Here is a 12,598-nt window from a genome sequence, read left to right as displayed (position 1 = left end):
GATAGGCTGTCTGCACACATATCCCTCAGGGGGTATATAAGGTGTGATATGCTGTCTGCACACATATCCCTTGGTGGGTATATAAGGTGTGATAGGCTGTCTGCACACATATCCCTCGGGGGGTATATAAGGTGTAATAGGCTGTCTGCACACATATCCCTCAGTGGGTATATAAGGTGTAATAGGCTGTCTGCACACATATCCCTCGGTGGGTATATAAGGTGTTATAGGCTGTCTGCACACATATCCCTCAGTAGGTATATAAGGTGTGATAGGCTGTCTGCACACATATCCCTCGGTGGATATATAAGATGTGATAGGCTGTCTGCACATGCATCCCTTGGTGGGTATATAAGGTGTGATAGGCTGTCTGCACACATATCCCTCGGTGGTATATAAGGTGTGATAGGCTGTCTGCACACATATCCCTCAGTGGGTATATAAGGTGTAATAGGCTGTCTGCACACATATCCCTCGGTGGGTATATAAGGTGTTATAGGCTGTCTGCACACATATCCCTCAGTAGGTATATAAGGTGTGATAGGCTGTCTGCACACATATCCCTCGGTGGGTATATAAGGTGTGATAGGCTGTCTGCACACATATCCCTCGGGGGGTATATAAGGTGTGATAGGCTGTCTGCACACATATCCCTCGGTGAGTATATAAGGTGTGATAGGCTGTCTGCACACATATCCCCCGGTGGGTATATAAGGTGTGATAGGCTGTCTGCACACATATCCCTCGGTGGGTATATAAGGTGTGATAGGCTGTCTGCACACATATCCCCCGGTGGGTATATAAGGTGTGATATGCTGTCTGCACACATATCCCTCGGTGGGTATATAAGGTGTTATAGGCTGTCTGCACACATATCCCTCGGTGGGTATATAAGGTGTGATAGGCTGTCTGCACACATATACCTCGGTGGGTATATAAGGTGTAATAGGCTGTCTGCACACATATCCCTCGGTGGTATATAAGGTGTGATAGGCTGTCTGCACACATATCCCTCGGTGGGTATATAAGGTGTTATAAGCTGTCTGCACACATATCCCTCGGTGGGTATATAAGGTGTGATAGGCTGTCTGCACACATATCCCCCAGTGGGTATATAAGGTGTGATAGGCTGTCTGCACACATATCCCTCGGTGGGTATATAAGGTGTGATAGGCTGTCTGCACACATATACCTCGGTGGGTATATAAGGTGTAATAGGCTGTCTGCACACATATCCCTTGGTGGTATATAAGGTGTGATAGGCTGTCTGCACACATATCCCTCGGGGGGTATATAAGGTGTGATAGGCTGTCTGCACACATATCCCTCGGTGGGTATATAAGGTGTGATAGGTTGTCTGCACACTTATCCCTCGGTGGATATATAAGGTGTGATAGGCTGTCTGCACACTTATCCCTCTGGGTATATAAGGTGTAATAGGCTGTCTGCACACATATCCCTCGGTGAGTATATAAGGTGTGATAGGCTGTCTGCACACATATCCCTCGGTGGGTATATAAGGTGTGTGATAGGCTGTCTGCACACATATCCCTCGGTGGGTATATAAGGTGTGATAGGCTGTCTGCACACATATCCCTCGGGGGGTATATAAGGTGTGATAGGCTGTCTGCACACATATCCCTCGGTGGGTATATAAGGTGTGATAGGCTGTCTGCACACATATCCCTCGGTGGGTATATAAGGTGTGGTAGGCTGTCTGCACACATATCCCTCGGTGGGTATATAAGGTGTGGTAGGCTGTCTGCACACATATCCCTTGGTGGGTATATAAGGTGTGATAGGCTGTCTGCACACATATCCCTCGGTGGGTATATAAGGTGTTATAAGCTGTCTGCACACATATCCCTCGGTGGGTATATAAGGTGTGATAGGCTGTCTGCACACATATCCCCCAGTGGGTATATAAGGTGTGATAGGCTGTCTGCACACATATCCCTCGGTGGGTATATAAGGTGTGATAGGCTGTCTGCACACATATACCTCGGTGGGTATATAAGGTGTAATAGGCTGTCTGCACACATATCCCTCGGTGGTATATAAGGTGTGATAGGCTGTCTGCACACATATCCCTCGGGGGGTATATAAGGTGTGATAGGCTGTCTGCACACATATCCCTCGGTGGGTATATAAGGTGTGATAGGTTGTCTGCACACTTATCCCTCGGTGGATATATAAGGTGTGATAGGCTGTCTGCACACTTATCCCTCTGGGTATATAAGGTGTAATAGGCTGTCTGCACACATATCCCTCGGTGAGTATATAAGGTGTGATAGGCTGTCTGCACACATATCCCTCGGTGGGTATATAAGGTGTGTGATAGGCTGTCTGCACACATATCCCTCGGTGGGTATATAAGGTGTGATAGGCTGTCTGCACACATATCCCTCGGGGGGTATATAAGGTGTGATAGGCTGTCTGCACACATATCCCTCGGTGGGTATATAAGGTGTGATAGGCTGTCTGCACACATATCCCTCGGTGGGTATATAAGGTGTGGTAGGCTGTCTGCACACATATCCCTTGGTGGGTATATAAGGTGTGATAGGCCGTCTGCACACATATCCCTTGGTGGGTATATAAGGTGTGATAGGCTGTCTGCACACATATCCCTCGGTGGGTATATAAGGTGTTATAGGCTGTCTGCACACATATCCCTGGGTGGTTATATAAGGTGTGATAGGCTGTCTGCACACATATCCCCCGGTGGGTATATAAGGTGTGTGATAGGCTGTCTGCACACATATCCCTCGGTGGGTATATAAGGTGTGTGATAGGCTGTCTGCACACATATCCCTCGGTGAGTATATAAGGTGTGTGATAGGCTGTCTGCACACATATCCCTCGGTGGGTATATAAGATGTGATAGACTGTCTGCACACATATCCCTCGGTGGTTATATAAGGTGTGATAGGCTGTCTGCACACATATCCCTCGGTGAGTATATAAGGTGTGATAGGCTGTCTGCACACATATCCCTCGGTGAGTATATAAGGTGTGATAGGCTGTCTGCACTCTCCTAAGGGTATGGTCAGTGCACAGTAAGAGTACTATCCACTATCCTATGTGTATCATCAGTACACGGTAAGAGTACTATCCACTATCCTAAGGGTATGGTCAATGCACAATAAGAGTATTATCCCCTTTCCTAAGGGTTTGGTCAGTGCACAGTAAGAGTACTATCCACTATCCTAAGGGTATGGTCACTACACAGTAAGAGTACTATCCACTATCCTAAGGGTATGGTCACTACACAGTAAGAGTACTATCCTAAGAGTATGGTCTCTACACAGTAAGAGTACTATCCACTATCCTAAGGGTATGGTCACTACACAGTAAGAGTACTATCCACTATCCTAAGGGTATGGTCACTACACAGTGAGAGTACTATCCTAAGGGTATGGTCAGTGCACAGTAAGAGTACTATCCACTATCCTAAGGGTATGGTCACTACACAGACTCAGTAAGAGTACTATCCACTATCCTAAGGGTATGGTCAGTACAATGTAAGAGTACTATCCACTATCCTAAGGGTATGGTCACTACACAGTAAGAGTACTATCCACTATCCTAAGGGTATGGTCAGTACAATGTAAGAGTACTATCCCCTCTCCTAAGGGTATGGTTACTACACAGTAAGAGTACTATCCACTATCCTAAGGGTATGGTCACTACACAGTAAGAGTACTATCCACTATCCTAAGGGTATGGTCAGTACAATGTAAGAGTACTATCCCCTCTCCTAAGGGTATGTTCAGTACACGGTAAGTAGTACTATCCACTATCCTAAGGGTATGGTCAGTACAATGTAAGAGTACTATCCCCTCTCCTAAGGGTATGGTCACTACACAGACTCAGTAAGAGTACTATCCACTATCCTAAGGGTATGGTCAGTACAATGTAAGAGTACTATCCACTATCCTAAGGGTATGGTCAGTACAATGTAAGAGTACTATCCCCTCTCCTAAGGGTATGGTCACTACACAGTAAGAGTACTATCCCCTCTCCTAAGGGTATGGTCACTACACAGTAAGTAGTACTATCCACTATCCTAAGGGTATGGTCAGTACAATGTAAGAGTACTATCCCCTCTCCTAAGGGTATGGTCACTACACAGACTCAGTAAGAGTACTATCCACTATCCTAAGGGTATGGTCAGTACAATGTAAGAGTACTATCCACTATCCTAAGGGTATGGTCAGTACAATGTAAGAGTACTATCCACTATCCTAAGGGTATGGTCAGTACAATGTAAGAGTACTATCCCCTCTCCTAAGGGTATGGTCAGTACAATGTAAGAGTACTATCCCCTCTCCTAAGGGTATGGTCACTACACAGTAAGAGTACTATCCCCTCTCCTAAGGGTATGTTCAGTACACGGTAAGTAGTACTATCCACTATCCTAAGGGTATGGTCAGTACAATGTAAGAGTACTATCCCCTCTCCTAAGGGTATGGTCACTACACAGACTCAGTAAGAGTACTATCCACTATCCTAAGGGTATGGTCAGTACAATGTAAGAGTACTATCCACTATCCTAAGGGTATGGTCAGTACAATGTAAGAGTACTATCCCCTCTCCTAAGGGTATGGTCACTACACAGTAAGAGTACTATCCCCTCTCCTAAGGGTATGGTCACTACACAGTAAGTAGTACTATCCACTATCCTAAGGGTAAGGTCAGTACAATGTAAGAGTACTATCCCCTCTCCTAAGGGTATGGTCACTACACAGACTCAGTAAGAGTACTATCCACTATCCTAAGGGTATGGTCAGTACAATGTAAGAGTACTATCCACTATCCTAAGGGTATGGTCAGTACAATGTAAGAGTACTATCCACTATCCTAAGGGTATGGTCAGTACAATGTAAGAGTACTATCCCCTCTCCTAAGGGTATGGTCAGTACAATGTAAGAGTACTATCCCCTCTCCTAAGGGTATGGTCACTACACAGTAAGAGTACTATCCCCTCTCCTAAGGGTATGTTCAGTACACGGTAAGTAGTACTATCCACTATCCTAAGGGTATGGTCAGTACAATGTAAGAGTACTATCCCCTCTCCTAAGGGTATGGTCACTACACAGACTCAGTAAGAGTACTATCCACTATCCTAAGGGTATGGTCAGTACAATGTAAGAGTACTATCCACTATCCTAAGGGTATGGTCAGTACAATGTAAGAGTACTATCCCCTCTCCTAAGGGTATGGTCACTACACAGTAAGAGTACTATCCCCTCTCCTAAGGGTATGGTCAGTACAATGTAAGAGTACTATTGTTAGCGCAATTCATGCGCTTCTCCCTCTTCTTTGTGTGGTGCCAAATCAATTAGAAGTATAAGTATGTGTACAGCATACTGCTTTATAATGAGACCAGACACTAGGTGGTTTCATGAAAGCATCTTCTCATCTTCCCTCAGTCATTGGTAGAAGAGCCGGCGAGAGACTTTTATTCACAGTACATTCACTTAAATAACAGACATGACATCACAAAAGGGGTGTTCCTTAAGAAGAGACTATTGGCTCCTTAACCTGATAGGAGTGGTTTCACTGAGTCTATAGGTGTATTTGAAGACTGTAATGTAATCCCCTCTTCCCCCTCCATTATTGACCTTCTCATACATATGGTTTGCGGCCATCTAGTGGACAAAAATGTGTCCTACAGAATATTCCAATTATATATGGATAAAATAATAAATCCTTCTCTCACACTATCCCCTCTCCTAAGGGTATGGTCACTACACAGTAAGAGTACTATCCACTATCCTAAGGGTATGTTCAGTACACAGTAAGTAGTACTATCTACTCTATACATAGATATAGTTAAACCCTCAATGGTTTCAGACATATTATATGGCCCAGAACGTTTCCCCCCAGATGTGTATTATCGGGGGTTCATTAGGGCCTGTAGGAGTACTAAGGATACACAAATGACCACTGTTCTTGGGGTTAGGGAATTCCCTGCCTTGTAGAAGGGAATAGTGTTCGGATCTCTCATATAGGACGTCTATCTGGGGGACACTCAGACAGGGGTGCGCACATATCCAGTAGGCGGATATAAATATCCATTAGAAGTAGGATACCGGTGGTGGGGCTGGTATGAGACGTATCTCAGCCCGCAGGTGTGGCTCAGATACTCAGTCCTACAGGTGGAGTGCCGCTATCAGCTCAGGGTCAGCAGAGTTGGTAAACTGTGAATGCCCCAAACCAACTCATAAACGTCCACTTGTGGGGGGCTTACATGATACCCAGTCCTTTCTAGCCCCGGACAGCCTGAATTAGCCAGTACTGTATCTGAAAATCATGGACAGTCCCTGCAAATTCAGGACTGCTATGTACTATGTGAGGTTACCAAGAATAATAAGACTGCCATAGGTCTGGGGTCTGGTGCAGCAAGAATGGAGGAGACCCCAACTTTAAAGGGGTTGTCTCATCATGGACAATGGGGGAATATCGCTAGGATATGCCCTCATTGTCTTATAGGCGCAGGTCCCACCGATGGTACCCGCAACTATATCGAGAACGGAGCCCCGCAAGTGAAGGAGGGCGCAGCCGCCCTCCATTCATTTTCTATGGGGCTGGCAAAAATAGCCGACCGCTGGTTCGGATATTTCCGCCAGCCCCATAGAAATGAAGGGGATCGGTGGCCGCGCATGCGCGGTATGCTCTCATTCACTTTTATGGGGAGCTGGCTTGGTGGTGGCCGGACCGGAGTCCTCCAGCCACCACCTTGTGGGGCTCCGTTCTTGATATCGGTGCTGGCCCCACTATCCTAGCAATATGCGCCCATTGTCCTTGACGAGACAACCCCTTTAAGGCACTCACATGGTATGGTTACACAATCTCCAGCGGTCTCTCGCCATGAGGCTCAAATGGTCAATGTGGGAACTGCTAGCTATTGGGCCTAATATGCAGCACAACACTCAGGTCTTAGGTGCTTGTGGTGGTACCAGGGGCCTTCACAAATCTCACTGGGCCCCGCTGCCTCACCCACTTTCCCGGTACGCAGGCATACTGTAAATGCAGCGCTTTCATGTTGGGAAGAGAGAAAGATCCGCTCTGGGTCCCTCCTCCGGACACCGTAGCAGTTGCACGGTGCCCCTTCACGGGGAGGTACTAACTCTTAGGGTGAGCCCTGACCAGGCTGGTCTGAAGTCCCTGCTGTCACCCAGAGTCCCACAAGAATCGTCGTCTGGCCCAATACCTGCAGCTTGTCCCAGCAGTCTCCCCTCTCACACCATGTGGCTTCACCTCCACACTACTGCCTGTTCCCCGCACCTTGTGTCCTGTGATGTGGGCACTAAACAAGCATCAGTGTCCTGCAAACAAAGGAGAATGTCAACACATGCAACGCATACAGCCATAAACATGTTAGATATGACCTGGGTGATGCTTTGGGCACAACCGACAATTACAAGGGTTTGGGACACAAAAACTGTTATTACAAGGATACATGACATCACAATGCTTAGTGACATCATTATAGTCAGTCCATACATCAGATGTGACTTCCTTTCCTGCTAGCCTCCTCACCTACTCCGCTACCCTATTGTCCTCCATTATTCACCCTGCAGTTGTCCCCTTCTCCTCGGCTACTACCGCCGCCGTTCACCCCTTATTATATATGGCTGATAACGGAGCCAGCAGGGCTATGCAGCGGACTATTCCCTGGTGAGGGCTCTGATGAAGTCCATGTGGGCAGCTGCTGATCTTCCCAACATTTCTCATGTGTTCCTGTTATTCACCAAGCTTGTCTTGTGTCACAGGGACAACGGAGCGCGTGTGTCTGGTGCAGGGAACCGCAGAGGCACTACTGTCTGTACATACCTTCATAGCAGAGAAGGTCAGAGAGGTGCCACAAGGGGCAGCCAAGACGGACCTGGGGGTGCTCATCCCTGCCCAGAACAACATCAGTGCCGAGCGGGCCAAACAGGTCTGTGCCACCTTCAACATGGGTACCTTTTACTGTTATAACCGAAACATGTCTCCCTGACCCCATGCTCGCCTAATATATACCCACCTCATCCCACCACTGCCCGATAGTCATCCCTCTGAACCCATGCCTGCCCAATATCTACCAAATTCATACTATCCCTACTCTGTTTCAACATCACAACCAAGTTCTTGCTTAATATTACCCAAGCCCATTTTTTACCACCCAGAACTGATCATATTGACCCCTGCCCAATTATTACCATACTGACCCCATCCCTACCCAATAGTTACCATACTGACCCCATCCCTACCCAATAATTACCATACTGACCCCATCCCTTCCCAATAATTACCATACTGACCCCATCCTTGCCTAATAATTACCATACTGACCCCATCCCTACCCAATAGTTACCATACTGACCCCATCCCTACCCAATACTTACCATACTGACCCCATCCCTACCCAATAATTACCATACTGACCCCATCCTTGCCCAATAATTACCATACTGACCCCATCCCTACCCAATACTTACCATACGGACCCCATCCCTACCCAATAATTACCATACTGACCCCATCCCTACCCAATAATTACCATACTGACCCCATCCCTACCCAATACTTACCATACTGACCCCATCCCTACCCAATAATTACCATACTGACCCCAAATACAAATACAGTGAAGGAGGTTAAGCATGCATGGGATAGGCATAAGGCCATCCTTCATATAAGATAGGGCCAGGGACTATTCATAGTATTCAGTATATTGGGCAGACGAGATGGGCCAAATGGTTCTTATCTGCCGACACATTCTAGGTTTCTATCCCTACCTAATAATTACCATACTGACCCCATCCCTACCCAATAATTACCATACTGACCCCATCACTGCCCAATAATTACCATACTGACCCCATCCTTGCCTAATAATTACCATACTGACCCCATCCCTACCCAATAGTTACTATACTAACCCCATCCCTACCCAATAATTACCATACTAACCCCATCCCTACCCAATAATTACCATACTGACCCCATCCCTACCCAATACTTACCATACTGACCCCATCCCTACCCAATACTTACCATACTGACCCCATCCCTACCCAATAATTACCATACTGACCCCATCCTTGCCCAATAATTACCATACTGACCCCATCCCTACCCAATACTTACCATACGGACCCCATCCCTACCCAATAATTACCATACTGACCCCATCCCTACCCAATAATTACCATACTGACCCCATCCCTACCCAATACTTACCATACTGACCCCATCCCTACCCAATAATTACCATACTGACCCCAAATACAAATACAGTGAAGGAGGTTAAGCATGCATGGGATAGGCATAAGGCCATCCTTCATATAAGATAGGGCCAGGGACTATTCATAGTATTCAGTATATTGGGCAGACTAGATGGGCCAAATGGTTCTTATCTGCCGACACATTCTATGTTTCTATCCCTACCTAATAATTACCATACTGACCCCATCCCTACCCAATAATTACCATACTGACCCCATCTCTACCCAATAATTACCATACTAACCCCATCTCTTCCCAATACTTACCATACTAACCCCATCCTTGCCCAATAATTACCATACTGACCCCATCCAATACTAACCGCATCCCTACCCTATAATTACCATGCTGACCCCATCCCATACTGACCCCATCCCTACCCAATAATTACCATACTGACCCCATCCCTACCCTATAATTACCATGCTGACCCCATCCCATACTGACCCCATCCCTACCCAATAATTACCATACTGACCCCATCCCTACCCTATAATTACCATGCTGACCCCATCCCATACTGACCCCATCCCTACCCAATAATTACCATACTGACCCCATCCCTACCCTATAATTACCATGCTGACCCCATCCCATACTGACCCCATCCCTACCCAATAATTACCATATTGACCCCATCCCTACCCAATACCATACTGACCTCATCCCTACCCAATTTTTACCACTCTGATCCCAGCACAATGTTTACTATCCATCCTGAAATAATTCTCTCCTTTCACTTCCTTAGGCGAAACTAATTGTCCCAAACACAACAGCGGGCCTGATAATTGGTAAAGGTGGAAGCACCGTCCGTAGCATCATGGAAGAGTCAGGGGCATGGGTTCAGCTCTCCCAGAAACCTGCAGGACCCAATCTCCAGGAACGAGTGGTGACAGTGAGTGGAGAGCCTAATCAAGTTCAACATGCTATACGAAGCATCATCCACAAAGCAAGAGAAGACCCTCCTCAGGGCACAGCCCATCTCAACATCAGCTACATCAACTCCCAGGGTCCTGTGGCAAACTCAAACCCTACAGGATCCCCATATGCTGGAGGGATAGTAGAACCAGCCATTGCCGCTTTCCCTACTGCACCACCGGCCCCTCCAGCCATCTCTGGCGGAGACCTCTTGGCCATCTCAACTGCCCTAAATACGCTGGCCAGTTACGGTTACAGTACAGGCCTGGGATTTAACCCCTTGGTGGGTGGTGTCCATCCAGCAGCAGTCAGTCTTCTGGCATCGTACGCGGGTGAACCTGGTCCAGCTCTTGGGCTTGGAGGAGGAGGAATTCTCATGGACAAGTTGGCTGCAGAAAGTGTTGCAGGAAAAGAAACGCTAGAGATGGCAGTGCCAGAGACATTGGTGGGTGCCATACTGGGCAAAGGTGGCAAAACGCTGGTGGAATATCAAGAGCTGACAGGAGCTCGAATTCAAATCTCAAAGAAAGGGGAATTTGTTCCAGGAACAAGAAGCAGGAAAGTCACCATCACTGGCCCACCAGGCGCTACACAAGCGGCACAGTATCTGATCGGGCAGAGGGTGGCATATGAGCAGGGCGTGCGCTCAAGCAACCCCCAAAAAGTGGGATAGAATGTGATGTGGAGAGAGGCTAATGAGTGGGGGGAGGGGGGTGAGAGTCACAGGGACAAGCAAAGGTCACTTATTTGTCTCTGTGGGTTGAATATGGACTTACAACGTCAGGGTATTGGGAAGGACTTGACCATGGAGCCATAATGTCAGGAAACAGAAGCAAAGGGGTTTTGTAATTGTTCCTTGAAGGTTCCATAGATCCATGGATGGCGCTCAGAGGGCAACATTTGTTAAAAACCTTAAAATGTGAAGACAGGAACAATAGCAATAAGCGCAGATTTTGCACTGGAAAGATGAGTCCACTCACAACCCTCCTGGAACTGACACATGATATTGGCTGAAAACATGGTGGATGCAGTAATAGGTGAACATATCACATGTCCCAGTGACATCTCAGAACGTCATATGTGCCAAAACCTACATAGAAGTAGTAGTGCCAAAACCACGTCCTGCACAATGCCAAACCTGGTAGTTAGAAATTCTCTGGGGCAATGACTGGACAATGTTATCCCCTCAGCTGCTTCTGTCGTAACATTAAAAAGGCCAAAACTGCTTTTACTGCAGATGTGCATTTGTTAGAGATATTTAAAGCAAAAGGCTCATGAAATCAGCTGCAAGTGATAGAGATATCTCCAAATGTTTGCTGTATAAACTATAAAAGATGGATTCTAGCAGCGTGCATAGTGTGTGGTCATTGGGATGTGGGCGCACTAAAGGCCTTCTCCAGAAATGAAGAAAATAAAATTACTAAAAATACTTACCGGATTTTTCGCCCTATAAGACGCACCGGCCCATAAGACGCACCTAGGTTTTTGGGGAGGAAAATAAGATTTTTTTTTTTTTAACCAAAAGGTGTGCTTTTGGTGGGTTTGGAACTAATGGTGGTCTGTGGATGACGAACACTGTTATTGGGGGATCTGTGGATGACGGACACTGTTATGGGGGGATCTGTGGATGACGGACACTGTTACAGGGGGGGGGATCTGTGGCTGGCACTGTTACAGGGGGGGGGATCTGTGGCTGGCACTGTTACAGGGGGGGGGATCTGTGGATGGCACAGTTATGGGGTGGGGGATCTGTGGATGGCACAGTTATGGGGTGGGGGATCTGTGGATGGCACTGTTATATATGTGCCATCCACAGACCCCCCACCCCATAACAGTGCCATCCACAGTGCCCCCCCCAGCCCATAACAGTGCCATCCACAGACCCCCACCCCTTAACTGTGCCATCCACAGATTCCGTGTGCCCCGAGCCCAACCCCCCCCCCCCGCCGCTGCCGCATACAAATATAAAATTTATTATTGAATTGAAAGTTATTAAACATGCCCCCCTCACTCCTAATAGTACCGTATATCCGAATTTCTTCTGTATAATGCCGGCAGGCAGGCCGGGCGGCCGGCGCATCCCTCAGTGACGTCACTTGTCTGCGCCGCCTGCTTCATTCATAAAGCAGGCGGCGCAGGCACGTGACATCAGGGAGTTACGCTGCCGCCCGCCCGTCCTGCCTGCCGGCATTATATAGAAGAAATTAAGATATACGGTACTATTAGGAGTGAGGGGGGCATGTTTAATAACTTTTAATTTAATAATACATTTTATATTAGTATACCGGAGCGGTGGGGCGGGGCTATAGTACAGTGACCGCACCGCCCCGCCGCTATGGCCGGCCCTCAGCTCCTCCTCCCAGTCCCTCCCCCGGCCCCCGATCCGTACATCGCGTCCAGC

The 12,598-nt window shown here is 47.3% G+C and overlaps 1 protein-coding gene across 1 annotated transcript in view; it reads left to right on the top strand.

The window, feature by feature from the left end:
• The window catches only part of LOC120982979 (RNA-binding protein Nova-2-like), a 50,648-nt gene extending 39,057 nt beyond the window's left edge, over nucleotides 1-11,591 (top strand). Inside the window, exons 3-4 of the mRNA XM_040413083.1 lie at nucleotides 7,782-7,948; nucleotides 10,028-11,591. Of these exons, the coding sequence (XP_040269017.1) occupies nucleotides 7,782-7,948; nucleotides 10,028-10,870 (1,010 nt within the window). The 3' untranslated portion in view covers nucleotides 10,871-11,591. The remainder of the gene's footprint in view (nucleotides 1-7,781; nucleotides 7,949-10,027) is intronic.
• Nucleotides 11,592-12,598: the final 1,007 nt, after the last annotated feature.

The sequence above is a fragment of the Bufo bufo genome, assembly GCF_905171765.1.
Source record: "Bufo bufo chromosome 8 unlocalized genomic scaffold, aBufBuf1.1 SUPER_8_unloc_1, whole genome shotgun sequence".
NCBI classification, from domain to species: domain Eukaryota; kingdom Metazoa; phylum Chordata; class Amphibia; order Anura; family Bufonidae; genus Bufo; species Bufo bufo.
Note: the sequence above shows the minus strand (reverse complement) of the source record. Positions and strands in the feature narration are given on the sequence as shown.